This window comes from Neomonachus schauinslandi, chromosome 10 (assembly GCF_002201575.2).
Source record: "Neomonachus schauinslandi chromosome 10, ASM220157v2, whole genome shotgun sequence".
NCBI classification, from domain to species: Eukaryota; Metazoa; Chordata; class Mammalia; order Carnivora; family Phocidae; genus Neomonachus; species Neomonachus schauinslandi.
Window position 1 is genome coordinate 55,931,153 of NC_058412.1, and position 21,510 is coordinate 55,952,662.

Consider the following 21,510-nt stretch of genomic DNA (forward strand, 5'->3'; position numbering starts at 1 on the left):
ATCATTTCTACTGAAATGCAAACGTTTCTGGGCTGTGTTGGATTTGCCTTTTTTTTTTTTAATGTACAATGATTCCTCGAAAATGCCCCCTCCACTAGCAAGACAAAACAGATCACAAGATTCATGAGCAATTGAAAAGCCTCTGCCATTCAGAATCTTGGCAAAACACCTGTGCCGTCCCCACCCTCCCGCAGCACTGTGGAGGGTAGTTGGGTCCTCTGAGCCCAAACACCCCTCTGGGCCTCCCCTCAACTCAGCGTCTCCGCCCCCGTCCCCCACCATTTTTAATCCAGGGGTTTGGATGGAGGGAGGGAACCAAACTGGAGCCAGATGTGTGCGAGTCCCCGGCTCCTGCCTCCTCCCTCTTCTCCGGCTTCTTAAAACCCGGAGCGTTGGCGAAAAAGGATCCGGAGCCACACAGACGCCGCACAAACAACTCCGCTCCGAGGCTCCTCCGGGAGTGGAAGCCAGGAGGGAGGGGGAAAGGAAGCCGAGCATGCTCAGTAGGCGGGACAAAGTTTTTTTTTTTTTCTCCCTTTTTTTTTTTTCTTTCGGTCGCAAGTAGGAAGCTTTTTGCACTCCACCACCTCTGGCCGCTGGGAAGACGTCATCGCTTCCGCCCTACTTCCTCCTCCTGTTGGCGGCGGTGAGAATCCAATATGGAGTAAATCGGCGGAGTCGAGAGATGGGGCTCGGACGGGGCGCCCTGCACCGCCTCCCAGGCGCACCTCCCCCGGCCGCCGACCGCTCCCCGGAACCGTGATTGGCCAGGCCCCCGGGGGCGACCCCGGACCGAGCCCCCACCCGCGGCTGGCCCTCCTCTCCTCCTTCTCTCAGCAGTCCCCGCCGCTCCACGGCGCGCTTGTTTTTCTCCTCGTCTCCCCCACCGCCGTCCCCTGCCCAAATCTCTCCCCCTCTGCTCGCTGCCGAGCCTCCGGAGCCCCTCCTGCCGAGCCCCGGGCGCTGCGGCGCTCAGTCCTCCCGCAGCTTGCCTTTGCACCCCTTCCCTAAACCTCACCCCGCGCTCCTATCGCCTGCTTCCCCTTCTGCCTTCTGCGGCGCCCCTTCATCTCTCGCCGCTCCCCCTCCCCAACCAAATCAGGCGATCTCCGGAGATGTGAAGAAGGGGGGTGAGCGGACAGGAAGATGAAGGGACCAAAGCTGCCCGCCGCGGGACAGGCGTCTAGGTGAACAGGAAAATGACCGAAGAAACACACCCGGACGAGTAAGTTTGGCCGCGGGGTGGGACGAGGGTGCCCCGCGGGGGCAGCGTGGGGGACGGGGCTGAGGACGCAGGCGGGGACGCTGCTTGGGTGAACTTGGCGTGGGGTGCAGCTACTAGCCGGCCTGTGGGCTTTGGGATGCAAGATTCCCCGCCTTGTTGTTGAAGTGAGGAGGGGGCAAAGACTGCTGAGGGCCGGCGGGGGCGCGCCTTGAGTCGGCGGGCTGGTGGCCGCGGCGGGGGCCAAGGGCGCGCGGGTGACCTCGGGGCGGTCCCCGCTCTTTCGGGGACTCACAAACACTCCCTCCTCCCCGAAATCTTCCGCGGCCGGAGCGAAAGACCTGACACCCCCGCTCCGGCTTCCTGGGGTCGGTGGGTTTTCACATAGTGACTTTGTGACTCCTGCCCCGCCGCTCGCCCCCCCGGTCCCTTAGGGAGCCCACTGGGGCCCAGGCTCCGCCATTTCGTTTTCTTGAATCGCTCTCATTTGCATACCACATTTTCATTCATAAAAAACACGGCGGAGCGAGGGGAGGACTGGGCGCGGGCTGCGCGGGGGTCTGCGTGAGCCGGGATCCCAAGGCAGGTCGCGGTGCGGGAGCCGCCGGAGGGGTCCCGCGGCGCGTGTGAGCGTGTGTGCACGCGCTTTTGGGCTCGGGATAGGAGTCCCGCGGGATCGGGGCCGCTCGGGGGCGGATCCGAGTCGTGTGCTGCGGGGGCGGGCGGGAGCGTGTGGGGCAATGTGCTGCGGGCCAGTGTGTGTGTGTGTATCTGTGTGCGAGTGTGTGTGCGCGCGTGCACAGGCATGCGTGCCCGGCCCGCGGGCCCGAGGGGAACAATGCTCGGGGCGCTCCGCTGGAGGGGCTCCGGGGTGACCCGCCGCCCTCCGCGGGATCGGTGCCGTTTTCCAGCCCCCGTCCAAGGTGAGGCTCCCTCCAGCCTCGCGGTCTCGGAATCGGGTTTGGCTTTCTCTCACCCCCGCCCGAGGCGTTTCCAATCAGGGGAGAAGCGGAGGCAGGGCTCCTGGGCCCGGCGCCTGAGGTCGTCGGCTTCGGGTCCGAGTGATCACCGCACGGCGGCCGACGCCGCTGTTCAGTGGCTGTGCCCGCCACCAGCCACTTTTTTTTTTTTTTTTTTTTGTGAATAAGACGCTCTCCTTTATTGTCACATGATATCCCTCCCCTCCTCCCCTGCACATTCATAAATCCGGAGCCTGCTTCGGCTCCTTTCATTCAGAGCTGCCATTAGCTAAGGTAGCAGTGGCGCTGGCTTGGGCGCAAAGAGCAGGTTGGTAGCCGCTGGGACGCACCGTGGAGGGAGGCCCAGAGAGCGTGTCTGAGGGGTCGTGGGGGCTGCGAGTATCTGCTCTCGAGGCCCGGGGTCTCTTGCCCCTGCGAGCATTGACAAGTCAGTGCAGAAAGGGGAAGTGACTCAGGGCTGGGTGACGGGGAGGGCTTTTCTTGCAGCAGGTGACAGAATGCTGTGCTCTACTCTTAAGAATCTACTTCACTTTTTTTTTTTTTTTTTAATGCCCCTTTATCCTTTGGCGTCTGCTGTTGCCAGGCTGGGCGGGAGAGGGTGTTGAGAGGGTTGGTGTTTAGGAAAGGGAATTTCCTTCCTGTGGTCCCCAGGGATCTTTGACTGCTGTAACCCCTGGTCTGCCAGACACCCGCAGCTGGAGAGCATGCCGCCTGGTGTGCATGTCGCTGCGGTCCCACCACCTGTGCTGGTCTTTTTAAACATTTTGCTTTGCCTTCATAGAGTGTATCTTGAAATGATAAAATGAAAAAAAAAAGTTGCTCTTTTGGGGAAGAAATATGCTGCTGGGCCTTGCCCCCATTCGGACTTGACTAATAGACAAGTGGTTTTATAGGTCCTCCCTTGTCCTTGCACACACAAATAGCAGAGTAGCAGGGAGGGTCCATTGCCTTGCTCTGGACTTCGGGATTCTTGTTGGAGATTGGTTCCACTCGCCCTGCGTTGGGTTCCTTGGCTCCATCCCTTGGGAATACTGGCCTGGCCTCCCTTTTCACCCGCAGCATGTCAGCTTTGCATCCTACCCCATCTGTTAGCCAAAGCAAAAGGATTTGGGGTGGAATCACCAGCAAGAAATGACTATGTCTGCTTCATGCTTTCCGAGCAAGTTCAGCATGGAACTGGCCAACCCGACTGCTGTCAGAAGCCCAGTTGAAACAATGGGTATTTGAGGACAGGTTCTGGTTTCAGTTAGAGAATCAGAAAGCTGTGGCGCTTTAGCCCATTGCAGAAATGGCCTTCCCGGGATTACTTTTAATGTAATGACCTTGGCATGAGACATGAAATGTAAGCCCGTAAGAACATGGGCTGCATGGGCTGTAAACTGCCCTTTGTGGACACTGTCCATTATATTATTCAAGTTCTTATGTAATGACCCATCTGAAAAATTCCTTTTAAATGTTAATGCTTGGAAGAAGGTTTCTCTCTGGGTTGCAGAGCTTGCTGTGATTGCCTTTTTGTTGATGGGGTTTTTTGCAACCACTGTCTGGAAGCTCAGAGCTAAAATTATTGCTTGATTATAGTAGTCATAGTTAGCCTAGCTTTTGCTAGATTTATTTACCCCTCCTCTAGTATGAATTTTGATCTTTTATTTTCTTTCTAATGGCTTTCTGTTTGAAGTCCTACAGATACCTTTTGGAAGTAGACAAGGTGTGTTACAAATAAAGCAATTTGGTGACTTCAAATTGGGGACCTACAGGGGAAGTAGTTATACCTTAGGTAAAATAGATTTTCTTGATAGTCCATATTTAAGGCTTTTATTAAATGGTACAGATATATAATTAATATGCTTAGCCTCAGAATACAGTAAGTCAGAATCTTGAAACAGGCAAAATAGTGCCTAATTTTAAAAAATAATAAATGTTTGTCTTCTCATGCTCTTTTCCATGTCGATTTAAAACTTCTCTAATAAATATATGATAGTTCAGGAAAGCTTGTCTGCTCTTTTTGCTGACTGTCCTAAAAAATAGCTTCCATACAGAAAATACTCTGACCCTTCTCCTCTGATCCCACTTCAGCTACAAATGCATGTTTTTACAATTCTACAGATTTTTAAAAATAATTTAAAAGTAAAAAGCATCAACAAACTATTGAAAATTATCTTTTGTATGTAAGAGTGGAAAAATTTTTTTGATCATATGCATTTTGTCTGTATCTTTAAAGCATTTGATTATGGTCATGAATGATTTGGAAATTTGTTGACAAAATGAAGAAACCCTTCTCAAGTGAGCTTAACACAGGAGAAATGAGCCTACCATTTAGCTATTCTGTTCCTCTCATATACTCTTCTCAGCAACACATATCTTGCTGAGAATGGACTTGTAAGCTTTGTTCTTAGTCATGTTTTTCCTAATGTTGAAAGGTCTTCCATTAAACAAAAAAAACTTAAATATTTTTACTGAGCCATTTCAAAGAAATTAGACATCAGAATTTCTTATATCTAAATACTTGAGCTTACTTCCCAAAAGATGAGAATACTCTTCCATGAAACCATAATACCGTCATCACACTTTACAAAATTAAGTCATTCCCGTTGTCTTTGACATTCAGCCCAACTGACTGAAAAATGTCTTTTACAACAGTCATTTCAGCAAGGTGCCAATTAAAGATCCTGAGTTAAATGCATTTAACTTAAACTTAAGGCTCAAGGCTCAGCCATTTGCTCACTTTCCAATCTAAGGCAAGTTACTTACCTTTCACCTTGGTTTAATCTGAGTGAATAAAATGGGAGTGAATTTTAGCAATTTCATGGAGTTGCTGTGAAAATTATATGAGATATCCTATGTATAGCTTACAGTTGAGCACCAAGCATAAATCAGGTGTCTGGTGTTGGCTCTTAGCAGGGCACTGGGATAGGTTTCTTAGAGGATCAGCTTGTTAATTTTCAAATAATCCTATGAAGAAGGAGTTACCCCATTTATTTTATTATTATTTGAAAGATTTTATTCATTCACTCATTCATTATTTAGAGTGCACACGCAAGAGTGGTGGGGAGGGGCTGAGGGAGAGACTCTCAAGCAGACTCCCCGCTGAGCGCAGAGCCCAGTGTGGTGTGGGCTGATCCCACCACCCTGAAATCACGACCCTGAGATCATGACTTGAGTTGAAATCAAGAGTCAGAGGCTTAACTGACTGAGCCACCCAGGTGCCCTGGAGTTACCCTATTTAACTGATGAGGAAGCTTAAGTAAAGTTGCTTGCCTAAGACAGCAAACATTTTTTTTTATAGCATTTTACTCATTAGTCTTCTCAGTAGTCCTCTGAGGTAGATAGGGTATTATTACCTCCATTTATAGAGGGGGAAACTGAGGTCCAAAGAAGATGAGTAACTTGTCCAAGGTCATATCATTAGTAAATGAAGGAGCTAGGCTTTGACTCCAGCCACCTGGCCCAGGAAGGACTGTTTTTAACCACTGTGAGGTACCTTCTCAGGAGAGGACAGGCTGGCCAGCCTTAGTCATTCTGACTTCCGAGCTCACACTGTTTCTGTCAGTCATGCTGTCCTTGATTCTTTTGAATTGGTGACAATCTGTCATTGCCATAATTTTTTCTGCTTCCTTTATCTTCTCTGAAATTGCTGAGGCACATACTGAATTAAAGTGAATTTAAATAAACTTGGGCTTGAGAATTCTGTGATACACCTTAAGATAATAGGAGTGTGAATTCAAGAGTTGGTTATTCCTGGATGGTAGCTGTACGTTCGTTGAAATAACGGTTGTAGAAATTAGACCTGGTAAAACAAATAGTGATCCAGTTTCTTCGCATTAGCCTTTAAAAAGGGAAGTTTCTACTCCATAGGAATAGAATCCTTAAATGTTAAAAACATGGAGTTGGCTATGCAGAATTGGAATCTTGGTCCATTCCTCAGAAGATGTTGAAAGCAAGACAAAACACTTGGAAAGACCTTAACAAAATTTTGTAAGCCAGGACATTGTCATTGTATAAAGTTAAGTGCCTACTTCGAGGCCGTACATCTTTCTAGGTGGTGGGCTTTCACTTCTCTCCATCTGCTAGGCTTGTTTTCACGAGGATTTAGCAAGTGCTCCCTCCTTTCTAGCTATAGCGGATCCCCTCTGCTTTCCACTTCCTTTAACCAAATAAAATATATAAAAGTGAATCAGTACAAATATCAAAACTGTTCTGCCTCAACAATCTGCTTACTCATGCTCTTTATTCTGGAATTTTCTTTCTTCCTTCCCTTCAACAAGTTAATTTCTGCTCATTCCCCCTTCCCACCAGTTCTGCGGCCATTCCTTTTATGAGATCCTCCTAGTCTTTCCTCCCCTCCACTCTTCACGTCAAAACTGAGGACTCTTTATAGCATTTTCCCCCACAGTATATGTCAGTTCTCACCATTTAGAGTTGGGCTTATACCCAGCTAGATTCTTACCAGAATATGAGTTTCTTGGATTCAGGATCACCTCTCAACTGCTTAGTTTTCTAGTTGTTGGCCCAATACCATTGGGCACATTATGGTTGCTTAATAAATGTCTGTTGAATTAAAAAATGGATTTAATTATTTTAAAATGCTTTGTCCCTACCAACGAATACAATAATGATAATTGTTGTATTTGGTTAACTTAGTGTGTATAAGCCCCCTCTGAGAAACTCCGCGTTCACGTGAAACCCTTACCACATTTTGTGGGACTTGGGTGCAGCACTGTCTTGGTAGTGGTGATCTGTGATTGACAGCTCAAAACCATTTTGATTCCAATCACTGTTGTGGGAGTTGGGAAGTGGAAGATCTTGACTGCAATAAGCCAGGGCCTATGTTTCTGCCTCTGCAGGAGAATCTCTGCGGAAATCACAATATTAACAATTTGCAGTAGCTGCGGGGTTCTGATGGAGTCTCAGCACTCGAAGTGGGAGACAGCTGTGCTGATGAACACCAATATTGGCATAGTTCCTATATTACCGGGCTGGACACAAATACACAGTCAGACAGCAAAACCCTCAGAAACTGAACAAGATGATAAAAGAGGCAGGGCAGCAAGTTTTGGTGTGTGGTTTTTTTTTGGCTTGATTTCTCAAGTAAATTGGGCTGGTTTAGTTTGTTTTGAGACCAGTCATATTGATAAATTCTTGTAAATGCTTCTTTTTAATCAATATGTAAGGCTAGAACATTGATGATTTTTTAAGGCATTTTCAAGGGCTTGTGGTCACTGGAGTAGAAGGAATATTTTGCACTGGTGCACACAGTGCCCTGTGGAGCAAAAAGCGTTTTCTGTGCGCTCACCCTGGGCGGGCATGAAGTATTGTTACTGCAGCTTGGTATATGTCTCGTGTCATGGGAAGGAAGTCAGACCAGGATCTTAGTAACATACTTGATAGTAACTGGCATAGGAGTTCACTCAAGTACCAACTGTTTTATAACCAATTTCTCTGGCAAACTGTCAGCAGTGTGTTCACATGGGGCATGTGGTACACAAGACAGCAAATTGTGCGTGTCATTTATGCTACTCTCAAAGGGTACTTTAATATTTATTTAAACACAAAATACCTGCTTTTGCACTCACTTCAGAGCACAGAGGTGAAGAAATGGATTCTGACTTCATCCTGGCATTCAGAGCTGGCGATTGAAGGGATTAGAACACGGGCAGCTTCTGAAATGTATGGTTTTGTCTCCTGTGTGTACTGATATATAATTTTTCAAATCTGGTTGTTTTCATTCTTAGATATATTCCCTGTGGTCCATTCCTAAGTGCTTAAACTTAATTATCAGGTTAAGTTTTTAATTGTCTTTCCTAGTTCATCTGGCAATGACATCTTTGTCTCTTCGTTTTCATTACTTATTCCTCTTCTTTTTCTCCTTGCATTGCTTTGGCTCCGGCTTCCAGTATTGATTTTTCAGATAAGCACTACTTAGTTTGTATTTGCATCCCACCCTGAGAAGGCACAAAGGTTAGCTGCCCTTCTGGTGTTGGGAATAATAGCTTATTAAGCCTTATGCCCATAGTCTTACAGAGTGCTGAGCCCATAGTAGGCTTTCTGCAAATGTTTATTGATTGATTAAAGCAAATATTCATTAATTGAAAAGTAATTTTACCTTATATCAAAATATAAACTATTATTCTTACTGTACCTACATCCAAAAAGATTTTGAGGTTGCCTTTTCAAAACGTCCAAGGAGGGGCAGACTGCCATGATGGTTTTGGGGTCATACCGTGCTTCTGTCCTCTACTGACCAAGGGCCCCTGGCAGGTGTTTTAAGCCGGGAGCCCTGGGTTAATGTAAGTGAAGCTCACTCTGCTGTCTAATTCATAGGCTGTTAAAAAGTGAAGATGAAATCATGAAGGTAAAGCATTTCAGCACAGTGCCTGATGAATTGGGAATTCAGTGGGACTTACCCACCTCCAGTGTCTCATATCATGTAGCAAGGTAGGATTTATTTTCAGAATTTACAAGGTAGAGGATATCCATTCACAATATTTTCCTTCACAGCAACCTTTTGAGTCAAGGAACAAGATTCTCACTTTAGGCCTGTAAGAGCTGAAGTGACCTGCCCAAGGGGGTTTCTAGGAGGAGAATGAGAGCCTCGAAGTCATGTTCTGCTTTTTATTCGGCTTTCGGGTACCGTGCTGGTGGGACCTAGAGTAGCACTTGAGTTGGTGCTGTAATATCAGTAATGCCTGCTGACTATTGGCCCTTTTTACTCAGTGATCCTCGTTGGCTATCTTTTTGAGATTTCATGTCTTACAGAAGCTGGCCTCCTCTCTTACTGTCAGTGTACTTACCTGTAGTGGTAGCATCCTTGGCTTTCTTGCCATTCCTGTCTGTGGTCCAGAAATCCTGTCACCAGTGTCATTCAGATTGTTCCCAAAAGTCAATAGGCTTGGTATGGGTTGGGTTGGTGTGGGGGAGGGTTGGCTGAAGGTTCCCTGAGGAGTGAGTTTTTGTCTCCTCTCATGCCCTGTTGGTGTTTATGTTTTATATTTTCAGCCAAGAAACAAAGTGAATGTTAGATCAGGGGTTTAATTTAATCATCAGCATCCCAGGAATTTTACTCATTTTTATAGATCTTTAAAGTTGCAAAGTGTGAATATAGTCTTCATAGAGTAATTAAATCTTTCTCCTTCACTTAATAGGTTAAATCAAATCTGTGATTTTTCTCAGACTCAAATTCCAAAACGGGTCTGCTCTGCCAGTAGAGTATGCATTGGCTCAGTGTTACTTCTGGGCCTGAAGGCCTAATAGTCGTCTTTTCATTAACCTGTGTATAAACAGGTTTCAGATCTGGAGTCTGCTGTTTTTAAACTAGCTTTGAGGTCCTTTCCATCCATTCTTAGATGTCTTTTATACTAAGGAGAATCAGGGGGTACTAGACTACAGGTGTCCATTCAGAGCGTGGTAGACTTTGAATCTAAAGAACTTAATTTTAGGGGCACCTGGGTGGCTCAGATGGTTAAGCATCTGCTTTCTGCTCGGGTCATGATTCCAGGGTCCTGGGATCGAGCCCCGCATCAGGCTCCCTGCTCCATGGGAAGCCTGTGCTTCTCCCTCTCCCTCTCCCACTCCCCCTGCTTATGTTCCCTCTCTCACTGTCTCTCTCTCTCTGTCAAATAAATAAAATCTTTAGAAAGAAAGAGAGAGAGAGAGAGAAAGGGAGAAAGAGACAAAGAGAAAGAAAGAAAGAAAGAAAGAAAAGGAAGGAAGGAAGGAAGGAAGAAAGAAAGAAAAAGAAAGAAAGAAAGAAAGGAAAGAAAGAAAGAAAGAAAGAAAGAAAGAAAGAAAGAAAAAAAAAAAAAAGAACGAACTTGACTTTAGAAGATACTTGGACCTTAGGGGTGCCCGGGTGGCTCAGTAAGTTAAGTGTCTGCCTTCGGCTCAGGTCATGTTCTCAGGCCTGAGACCAAGCCCCACTTCGGGCTCCCCGCTCAGTAGGAAGTCTGCTTGTCCCTCTCCCTTTGCCCCTCCCCCCTACTCGTGTGCTCTCTCTCTCTCTCAAATAAATAAATAAAATCTTAAAAAAAAAAAAGATACTTGGACCCTAATTGCAAAGCCATGTATTAATTATTTTATTCGGTAAAATAAATAACCGGGGTGGTGAGGCTTGAGGAAAGGGAGTGGCTAGCTGTTGAGGGCCATTCACTTACTGCACCTAATGCACCAGACACTGAATCTGCCAGACAGTACCAGAGCTGTGACTCAGAGCGAGTCTCTGGCCTTAGGGAGCTTACGTTGTCAGGTGCTAGGCATTTTCATATGCCCTAGGGGTATGAGGACAGCATCACCTTGATGATTGACTCTCAGAGTTGTTTTTTCTTTCTTCCCTTGATTCTGCAGGGTTCCTCCTAGAGCTGCAGGCATTGGGATTCCCAAATTTGGGATGGGGGGGCTCTTCATCCGGAGCATTAAAGGTACTACATGCCCTTCCCAGAATCCCCTAATGAGCTCTTCAAGTTATTTTTAGGGGGGGTGTGTGTGTGTATGTGTGTGTGTTGTGTGTACACGTACTTGTGTACTCACACATGGGTGGAATATGTCTGACAGGCAAGAAGATTCAGAGAGGTTAAGTATCTTGTCTGAGGTCACAGAGCAGAATTTGTTATTTTTAATCCAGGTCCTTTAACTTCAGATCCCATGTTTATAGAATATTACGTGTCATAACTTCGTAGAGCTTTAGTTTTCTTATATAAAAAAATTGTGTGTACAGCTTGACTTATATTACTGTTGAGCAAATGAAGTTAGAACTCACTCTGAATCCTGAAAATACCGCAAAACTGTGAGGTGACATTTCTTTCTTGCATTCCTTTTCAGCTCTGTGAAGTAGGAAAGCAGTGCCCACAGAGGTGGCCTTTTCTGTACTGATATAAAGAGCAACTTTAGGAGGCCTGGGTGGCTCAGTCAGTTGGGTATCTGCCTTTGGCTTGGGTCGTGATACCAGGGTTCTGGGATCGAGCCCCACATCGGGCTCCCTGCTTGGTGGGGAGTCTGCTTCTCCCTCCCCCTCTCCCGCTCCTTCTGTCTCTCTCTCTCTGTCTCAAATAAATAAAATCTTAAAAAAAAAAAAAAGAGCAACTTTACAGATACCTCTTTGGGAAAAAGAACTAGCCACCTTATCCTTGAAAGTGTGAATGAGCAGAATGGATAATAATGCACACTATTCTGAACCTGTGTTTTAGCCTAGCTATTTTGAGAGGAGGATCAAACTTGAACTTGCATTGGGAGTCTTGCAAAGTGAGGATTCTGATTTAGTAAGGCCTCAGATTCTGCGTTTTTAAAAAAGATTTCTTTATTTGCGAGGGAAAGAGAGAGAGAGAGAGACAAACAGGCAGACAACACAAGCGGGAGGGGCAGAGGGAGAGGGAGAAAGAATCTCAAGTGGACTCCACACTGAGTGTGGAGCCCAACTCGGGGCTCAATCCCAGGACCCTGAGATCATGACCTGAACCGAAACCAAGAGTCAGACACTTAACCCACTGTGCCACCCAGGTGCCCTTCAGATTCTGCACTTTTTTTTTAAGATTTTTATTTATTTATTGAGAGAGAGAGAGAATGATAGAGAGCATGAGAGGGAGAAGCAGACTCCCTGCTGAGCAGGGAGCCTGATGTGGGACTCGATCCCGGGACTCCAGGATCATGACCTGAGTCGAGGGCAGTTGCTTAACCAACCGAGCCACCCAGGCACCCTGCATTTTTTTTTTAATGTTTTATTTATTCATGAGAGTCAGACAGAGAGAGAGAGAGAGAGGCAGAGGCAGAGGGAGAAGCAGGCTTCCTGCCTAGCAGGCAGCCCGATGCGGGACTCGATCCCAGGACTCTGGGATCGTGACCTGAGCCGAAGGCAGACACTTAACGACTGAGCCACCCAGGTGCCCCCAGATTCTGCATTTTTAATAAACTTCCAGGTGCTGCTGGTGCTGCTGATCCATGGATAACAATTTATGAGTAGCAAGGGCCTCTCTATGGCTGTGATGGTAGTAAGCTCACAGCTGCCAGGTCTGTGTCTTCAAAGTCGACTTCACATACTTGGCATTTGGAATCTGTTGACGAAGCTCATTGGATGAGAAGGTGGTGCTTATTCATGGAGAGATATTATCAAGCAGCCACTTCTCCATCCCTGGCAGGGTTTCCAGCTTTGAGATACAGCTTGACTTTAGATGGGAATGTGCTGGAAGAATTTTTTCTTACAGCTTAAAAAAAGTTCTTGGTGAATGCCAGGAGGCCCAAGAAATCCATCATTTAAAAAGAAATTCAAAATCCCAGCACTGTATGTAAAGTCTATGGTCAGCTGGCATTCTGCACCTTCCAGACAAATCAGTCTTGTATGGAAAGCCTGCCGCCCTGGGAAGCAGGCGCGTGTACGGCCCTAGAAGAAATCACAGGAAGTAATTAAACAGAGAAGGTCAGAGAAAGAGGAAGTGGTTGTGTTGTTTCTGATGCGAATAGCATTGTTGTTCCTGGGGATCCAGATGATGGTGTTTAAGTCTTCTGGAATGCGACTGCTTGGGGATTTGATTGTATTTAAATTGCAGCCCTTTCAGTTTATTCTTTTAGACAGCAATCTAGTTAGGAAATGAATTGCTTTTAGGTCTTATCAGGAATACCCACGTGCCTAAGCAGAAGTTTTAAGCAGGGAGTTGCTTATAGCTTGGCAAATTGCACCTAAATGAAATGAATGTCAAGACTATTAGAGGTTAATTTTAGGTGTCTGGAGTTCTCCTTAATTCTCCTGATTAAACACTTTAACATAATAGTTTCCTTAATTGGAATAATGATGGAATATTAGCATGCATATTAAACCATTTACCCAAATTTGAATAGGGTTAAAATGCAAATTATCCATCACTTGTCAGTGCTTACTCTTTAGAGATGATTCCTGGTGAGAGATGGGGAAAAGACTGGAATGTGAATCTGGATGGGGCTTTCCACTTGAGGCAGCATTGCTAGGAAAGCCAAGAATAGACCAGAGGACTGAAGTAAGTGAGAGACCCTTTGTTCCCCCAAAACAGTGGTACTAAAAATACCCCAACACTTATGATAGCAAAACTGCAACATGGGGGCGGATGTGGTGGGAAATCTGAAATGAACTGATGACCCTCTGGTTGTGTCTTCATTAGCCTGTCATATTTTTCTTTGACAGGAAGGTGATGAGAGGCTAAAGACCCCCCCCCCCCCCCGCAGCATTTAGATACCCCATCTGAAGTCTTGGTCTGATGCCACCACCCAGCAGTTCCCAACCAAGTGTCTGAGAACCCATAAACACTACAAGTGTCTGAACCAAATACATAATGTCACCCATTTGTATCTATTACTCTATTTCAATGTACATAGCTGCATTTATAGAATAATAAACCATGACCTCATTAAAATACTACACAATTCACGGTGGGTGTTTGTTGTATATTTTTTCTTAACTCACAGTCATTAACAAATGCAACTGTAATCCCTGAGGAGGGGAGCTGGTATCCGAATTTTCTCCCTTTGAGTGTATATACTTAGAAAATTGGGAATCCCTGTGGCCCTCCTTCGGGATGTAAGAATGTAAGTGTGGTCATTCTGTAGGGGATGCATACGCAAGAGGGTGTGTTCCTACCCCAGGGCGGATTGGTTGGAAGGCCCGGGGAAAGTAAGGGCCAAGTTTAGTTGGAGGAAGAGAAGTTGAAAATGAGTCAGGACATCTCCCCTAGAGACTTGGCATGATGTTGGATCTTCTGATTAAAGGAGGGAGTGCTGGGGGCATGAGTCTTCTCTGTCTTCAGTTCTTGCCCTTTTTAGCTCCCGAGGCCGGCATTATCCAATACTTGTGCTGTGAAGCTCTCGGATGGATACCAAGCAGCAAAGAAGATGGCTACCCTGTTAACATGTACAGAGCTCTGGGAGTCAGGAAACTTAGGTTCCCATTCCTTCTTTGCCACCAGCCTGCTATGTGACCTAAGATGCCGAGCTTCTCCGGACTCTGCTTTCTCATCTCTAAAATAAAGGAGTGGAATAACATAACAATATTTTTTTTTTTAAGATTTTATTTATTTATTTGAGAGAGAGAGAATGAGAGACAGAGAGCATGAGAGGGAGGAGGGTCAGAGGGAGAAGCAGACTCCCTGCTGAGCAGGGAGCCCGATGCGGGACTCGATCCCGGGACTCCAGGATCATGACCTGAGCCGAAGGTAGTCGCTTAACCAACTGAGCCACCCAGGCGCCCAACGTAACAATATTGAAGGACTCTTCTAGTTCCAAATATTTCAGGGAGAGTTAATGTTAAAAAATCTTATTCGTATTTATTTACAAGCATAGTATATATTTTTTTAATTGAAGCATAACTGACACACAATGTCTCATTAGTTTCAGGTGTACAACATAGTGATGCAGCAGCTCTGTACCTTATGCTGTGCTCACCACAAGTGTAGCTGCCATCTGTCACCCTACAACACCATTACCTGTATTCCCTATGTTGTACCTTTCATCTCTGTGACTTATTCATTCTGTAACTGGAAGCCTGTATCTCCCACTCCCCTTCACCCTTTTGCCCATTCCTCCACCCCACCTCCCTCCGCAACCATCATTTTGTTCTCTGTGTTTTATGGGTCTGTTTCTGCTTTGTTTATTTTGTTTTTTAGATTCCACATATAAGTGAAATCATTTGCTATTTGTCTTTCTCTGTCTGACTTATTTCACTTAGCATAATATCCTCTAGGTCTATCCATGTTGTTGAAAATGGCAAAATCTCCTTCCTTTTTATGGCTAATATTCCATGGTGGGTGGGTGTGTGTGTGTGTGTGTGTGTGTGTGTGTGTACCACATCATCTTTATCCATTTATCTATTGATGAACACTTGAATTGCTTCCATATCTTGGCTATTGTAAATAATACTACAATGAATATAGGAGTGTATATATCTTTTTGAATTAGAGTTTTGTTTTCTTTGGGTAAATACCCAGTAGTGGAATTACTAGATTGTATGATATTTCTATTTTTAATTTTTGTGAGGAACCTCTATGCTGTTTTCTATAGTGGTTGCACCAATATACATTCCCACCAACAGTGCGTGAGTGTTCCTTTTTTTCCACATCCTCGCCAATATTTGTTATTTCTTGTTATTTTGATACTAGCCATTCTGACAGGTGTAAGGTAATATCTTATGTGGTTTTAAGTTGCCTGATGATTAGTGATGTTGAGCATCTTTTCTTGTGTTTATTGCCACAGAATTCTTTTTTAAAACAGAGAAAAATACAAAGCAGAAATTAAAATACTTCTTGTTGCACCAGTCAGGGAAGAGTTCACTTTCAACGGGGTAGGTCTTGAATTTTAGAGAACTCAGGTAGGGATGGTGGTGGTATTTTGTGGGGAGGCACAGGTCAAGCCGTATAGGGAGGAGGCATCTCTTGTCCAAAGGTTTCTTCCACAGGTAGAAAACTCCTTTTCTAGGTTTATGCTGGGGGAGCTCAGAGAAAGAGCTGGTTGAGTTGGCTGAGATTAACTTTAGAAGTTGAGTGCCAGGCTAACAAAGCAGGTCTTTGGACATTTGTTCTTTAGGTAGGACAGAGCTGTTTAAGATTTTGAAACAAAGAGGTGATGATGTGATATGTTGGTAAATTCAAATTAGTTGAACTAGTTAGAGAGTGCAGGTGAGGCTGGAGTCAAGGAGGCTGCTAATAATTGTTGCTTTGCCATACCTGGGCAGGACTTTTCTCTCTGGCCTTAATGAAATGCAGTAGGTATTGCTGTAAAAAGTTTTGTCCCAAGGAGGGTGTCGTTATGCTTATTGGAAGATGGTCAAGTGTGCTGTGAAATTCAGAACATTACTTTGTAGATCAAACTTACAGTTTGGGAATAACCCAAGTAAGTGTTTTTTTGTTTGTTTTTACTATTGTTACTTCTGCAGAAACACAGCACTGATCTGTTGAAATTGCCCTTGTGATGCACAGGATATATTGCCCTTCCTCAGTAGAGTAAAATGGTTGCAATTAGGTCATAAAATTATAGAACTGGAGAGGATCTTAGGAAAATACCATCTCGGCTCCCTTCTTTTACATGTAAATTGCAGTCCAGGGAGGTCGAATGAGTATACTGGGGTCACCACGCTAGTCTGTGATTTGGGATATGTCAGTGAGCAGATGTCATCTGGCCTTGGTTCCAGTCCTGTTTTGGGCACTATGTTAAACATTCATGACAAGTGCTGTCTTCAAGTTGTGGAACCCCCAGGAGACAGGATAAAGATGGTAGAAATAATTCGGGTTAACGTGGTCCATGTAGATGGTGAACCATCAACACTGAACAGATTGCTAGCTTTGATCAGCTCTTGCGCAATAGGTTGCAATGGATGAGCTTGCCAAATGCTGTCCCTGTGTGGCTCACCTGCAGACAGCAGGTAGGAGTCCTGAGGTCTGACTTCCACGTGTTGTGTTTCAGGGACAAAACGGTTAGGAGTAGAGAAAGAGGAGGCCTCTTTCAGCTTGCCCTTCTGGGAGAGAGGAGATGAGCCCTTAGATGAAAAATTGAAATACATGTGATGTTCCAAGGTTTTTGCCCCTGGGCACCAGCAAGAAAGTTTTGAAACATTACCTCTGCTTGTTCTTCCTCCCTAGCTCCAGTGCCTTCTGTTTTCCCCATGTGTTTGCTTTTGATGTTAACTGCCAAGGCAATGTGGTAATAGACAGCAGGAAGTAATATTTGATATGCAGTCTCGTGGGGTGGGGGTAGGTGGATGCCAGGATGGGAAGGGTGGCGGTTTTGGCACATTAGTGTGAGAACACTGCATGCTTCTAAGCCAACAGGTGCTGTTACAGCTAAGGAGGGAAGGAAACAGTTGACCACCTGGTCATATAAGAGCATTTTTATGGTAGCTTTCTACTTTAAGTTTTTGTAAGGTCACTGCCCCCATAGGTTGAACCCAGATAAAGTTGGGATTATCCTCTGTACCAAACACAGGTAGTGTTGTAGCCAAGGGCTTATAGACACCGAGGCTTGAGGAAGAATGAAAATAATCTCCAAACCAAGACACTATCCCCATGAGCCAAAGGTCCCACAGACAGGCTGGGAGGACACATCCTACTTTGCCACAGTGAAACTTAATCCATTTCCCATTCCTGCTTTGAAACCATAGTCTTCAGTCAGGACTCCCCCTGGGATAACAAGATTTCTACTGCTTGTGTAGGATAGGAAACTTGTATTTTTAAAAACTTTCTTTCTCTTGGGCTTCTATCCACCCCTCCCTTTTGTTTCTTCTTGTTAATCCCCCTCAGCTGGGCATTCTTCTCACTCATAAAGTAAAAGGGTCCCTTGTGAGCCTGAAGATTCCCATGTGGAGTTTCAGGCTCCTAGTTCAGTGCTTCTGGATCATCCAAAGCATGTGGGTTGTTTGGTTGTAAATGATGGATCCCCCTTCCACATTCCTCTTATTCCACAGTGAGCAGCACAGCAGTGACCAGGAGAATTAGACAGGTGTGGACCACCCACCACCCCTGGCGTGCAACCTGAAACAGACCTCCCCCCAACCCCAACTGTCCTAACAAGGACAATTTATCAATATAACAAGAGGCCCTAAGGGTGGAGCATATCTGGGGTTGGTTTAGGATGCATGGCCCTTCCTACTTTCCAGTCTTAAACCTTTCTCATCCCTAGATGAATTGAATTCGAATTTCACCTCCACTCTGTGTGTCATTATTAAAGTAAATCCAGGAGATTCTAACATGCCTTAGACTAATCAGGATTTGGAAGAGGGGAAGTGGGGAATGCCCAACCAAACCTAGAGGGTCGTAACCAACCAAGATGGCTAGGGAAAATTTTCTCTTTTTAAAGATCCTGGGTGACAGATGTTAACTAGATTTATTGTGGTGATCATTTCACAGTATATACAAATATCGAATCATGTCATACACCTGAAAGTAACATAATGTTATATGTCAATTATATCTAAAAAAATAAATAAAGACACCCCCCCACACCTCCCCAGCTTGTCACTACCATTAATTTATCCTACTATGCCATTTTGGAGGGTATTCAGAAGGCAACACACCTCCATATCTGTAAATGGGAATGTTCTGAGAAGTGTTCCTCCTCCTTTTCCCTTCTCTCTTAATTCCAACTCATTTAAGTTGGATAACAAATCATTATTAAGGGAGGAAGATACCAAATTAATGGTACATGTGAAGCGAGATCGTAAGAGACAAAAAATAAATTCTACTTGCTGATCCAAGAGGTCTTTTATTTAATAAAAAAATTCTAAAGCATATGAAAACTCACCTACAGCTGCCCAAAATTATGACTGTTTTTTATTATTTTTTAAAAAGGTTTTGCTAAAACCTTGAGCGCCCTATTAACTTGGTGATGTAATGCAGTTGCTTTTAGGATACATATTTAGCTATTTTAATAGTTAAAGTAGTAAATATAGGTTTTGTTTTGTTTTCTTTAGTGGAGTGGAACCAGTTATTTTGCAGGAAACAAGAATAGTTTTTGCATTTGATTTTTGAATGCAAAAATCAACGTGAGACCGTTATTTGCTCGAATTTAAAGGAAAATAAAGTTATAGAATCATATGCTTTTACCTAGAAATAAAAATACAGTGACTTAAAACAGATGTCTCTGACAAACACTGATGCCAGGTTTTAAGATTGTAGCTTGTCACCCAGAACTAGGAGAAAATGGGACACAGTCTTGAACAACAATGTAAATGTACTCAATGCCACTGAACCATATGCTTAAAAATGGTTAGAACGGTAAATTTTATGTTATGTGTATTTTGCCACAATTAAAAAAAAAAATCAAACCAAAACAAAAATGGGACTGAAGTCAGCTAATGGCTTAATAAGAACTCCAGAAAAATGGCAGCTTGAGCATGACCGTCTGGGCCTGTGCACCTCAGACTCTGAATCTTCTATTTAGAATCCTCTTGTAGATTGCTCGTTCCCGGTCTACCCTTAGTCCCCTACATCCCCTCTCTGCTCCTCCCCTCAAAAAAGCTCCCTTCACGGATGTTTGAGGCAGATGAATTTGAATTTGAGATTATTCCAGCGGCACTCAGTCGTGTGGCTTCTAAAGGTTCCTGCATTTCTTTCCAGACTAATGTGTCTTTTTTTAAAGATTTTATTTATTTATTTGACAGAGACAGCGAGAGAGAGGGAACACAAGCAGGGGGAGTGGGAGAGGGAGAAGCAGGCTTCCCGCCGAGCAGGGAGCCCGATGTGGGGCTCGATCCCAGGACCCTGGGATCATGACCTGAGCCGAAGGCAGATGCTTAACGACTGAGCCACCCAGGTGCCCCCTAGACTAATGTGTCTTTTTTTTTTTTAAAGATTTTATTTTTTTATTTTTTTAGAGAGCGAGCGAGAGAGAAACAGCATGAGGGGGAGAGGGTCAGAGGGAGAAGCAGGCTCCCCGCTGAGCCGGGAGCCCGATGCGGGACTCGATCCCAGGACCCTGGGATCATGACCTGAGCCGAAGGCAGACGCTTAACCATCTGAGCCACCCAGGCGCCCTAGACTAATGTGTCTTGACAAGGGGTTGGAATCTCTGAGAAAGGGCTAAAGATCCAAACAGCTTTGCAGGAGCGCTACCACCAGCACTGGTTTTGATTTTGGGTGGTGGGGCAATGAGCCCCTCCCAGCCAGGGAGACCAGGGTTGAGGGTCAGCTCATTACATAGTGACCAACCGATATGGCCTTGGGCAAGCACTTGGCATCCAGAGAGGCTCGGTGCTTCTCAGGTAGAACAAGAATGCTGATCCGGATGTTGTGACAACCATGTGGGATAATGATGCAAAAAGTGTGCTAACACACGTGTAAAAACCAAACAAGCCAGTCTGCCCCTCCTCCTTTCCCCTATTTGGAGACCAGCAGATTGCTAAACTGGCGGGTGAAATTAAGAATCACTTAATTCAGATGTGTGAGAGTGAATGTGTGCCATAGTGCACGGCTATGAGGAAACAACCTGCTCCTTGACAATGTCAGGCCCTTTTTTGGTGTTTTTAAGAGTTGATGTTTCTCTCTTTACGTAGTTTTACTAGTAGCATGTTGGTGTAAATTGGATTGTTAGCATTTCTGAGGTGGCGTGCCCCTAGAGCGGGAATATTGGCAACTTTTTATATAGATTTTGTGAATTTTTCAATAAACTACACAGTAACTCTTACCAACAAGTACTCATTCTTGATTGTTGAAAATTTATACTCATTCATAAACTGTTTATAGATTTGACACTTGCTGGCCTTGGGAAAACTTAAGTCACCACATCACCACATTTGATACTTAATTTGGTAATCTCTGTGTCCACTAGAAAAAACAAATGTTATAATGAGCTGCTGTGATAAGCTCTTGGGGATAGGGTTATTCATGGTCGAGGGCACAGTTGTCCATATGAAAGTTCCCCCCCCTTTTCCTCCCCCTCCCAGGATTGAAAGGATCCGAAGATCTTACCAATTCAGGGAGCTGAGAAGCATGCCCTGTTCCACCACGCTGGATGGCCCTTCAGCTTCTACTAGGACACTTCTGTGATAAGGACCCTGCGTGCCCAGTGACTTGGGCATGCAGCTCTGATTGTCGGCGAGTTCTTCTATGGAACCACTGTCCACAGCAGTTCTGACCGCCCTGCTGATACATGAAGGCAGTGCTTGCTGTCTTCTGCTGGCCAGACATTATCCCGGTGTCCTTATCAGTGTTCAGGTTCAACCCTCTCTCTCATAAAATGGGGGCCCAGAATTGGAGGTGCTTTTCCAGATGCAGCCGACTCTTAGACATTGTGATATTTGCCTCTCTTCATGCAGTCTAGGGTGGTGGGGGGCCATGGTCCGTATAAAGGCACCAGGCTGTTTGCATCGAAAATTCATGCTGCTCATGCTGAGCCTGACGCTGGATATATTGGTCACCCTCAGCTGCTGTGGGCTTTAGAGCAGTAGACCTCTGTCCCTGTGACAGGGCAAAAGGGAGGCCCTCTTTGTGCTAGCCTGAGCACTTAGGTATCCTCTTGGCTCTTGGTGTGCTGGGCGCAGATAGGGACGAGCATTCCCTCCTTTCCCGAAGGAAATCTCCACTTCTAGGTGAGGTACTCTAGTGTTTTGTATTCCCTGGATGGTATTCTCTGGCACGGGTGCAGAAAGACAGGCAAGGAGGGGAATGAGCTGCTAATAGCATTGAAATTGGTGTTTCTCAAAACTGGTCCTGGGCCACCTAGTCCATCTGTAGTCTAGCTGGCTTGTTAAAAATGCACGTGTCTGCAGCCCCCCCCCACCCCTACCGCCAGACGTCCTGGATCAGCCTCTCTGGGGTATGGCCCAGGGAATCTGCATCTTTGAAAAGCTCCCCAGGTGATTCCTCTGACTGCAAG

General features: G+C 45.2%; 1 protein-coding gene across 1 annotated transcript in view; it reads left to right on the plus strand.

Annotated features, from left to right (window-relative positions):
• The first annotated feature begins 650 nt into the window (after nt 1–650).
• The window catches only part of SPRED2 (sprouty related EVH1 domain containing 2), a 116,158-nt gene continuing 95,298 nt past the window's right edge, over nt 651–21,510 (plus strand). Inside the window, exon 1 of the mRNA XM_021699206.2 lies at nt 651–1,225. Within this exon, the coding sequence (XP_021554881.1) occupies nt 1,200–1,225 (26 nt within the window). The 5' untranslated portion in view covers nt 651–1,199. The remainder of the gene's footprint in view (nt 1,226–21,510) is intronic.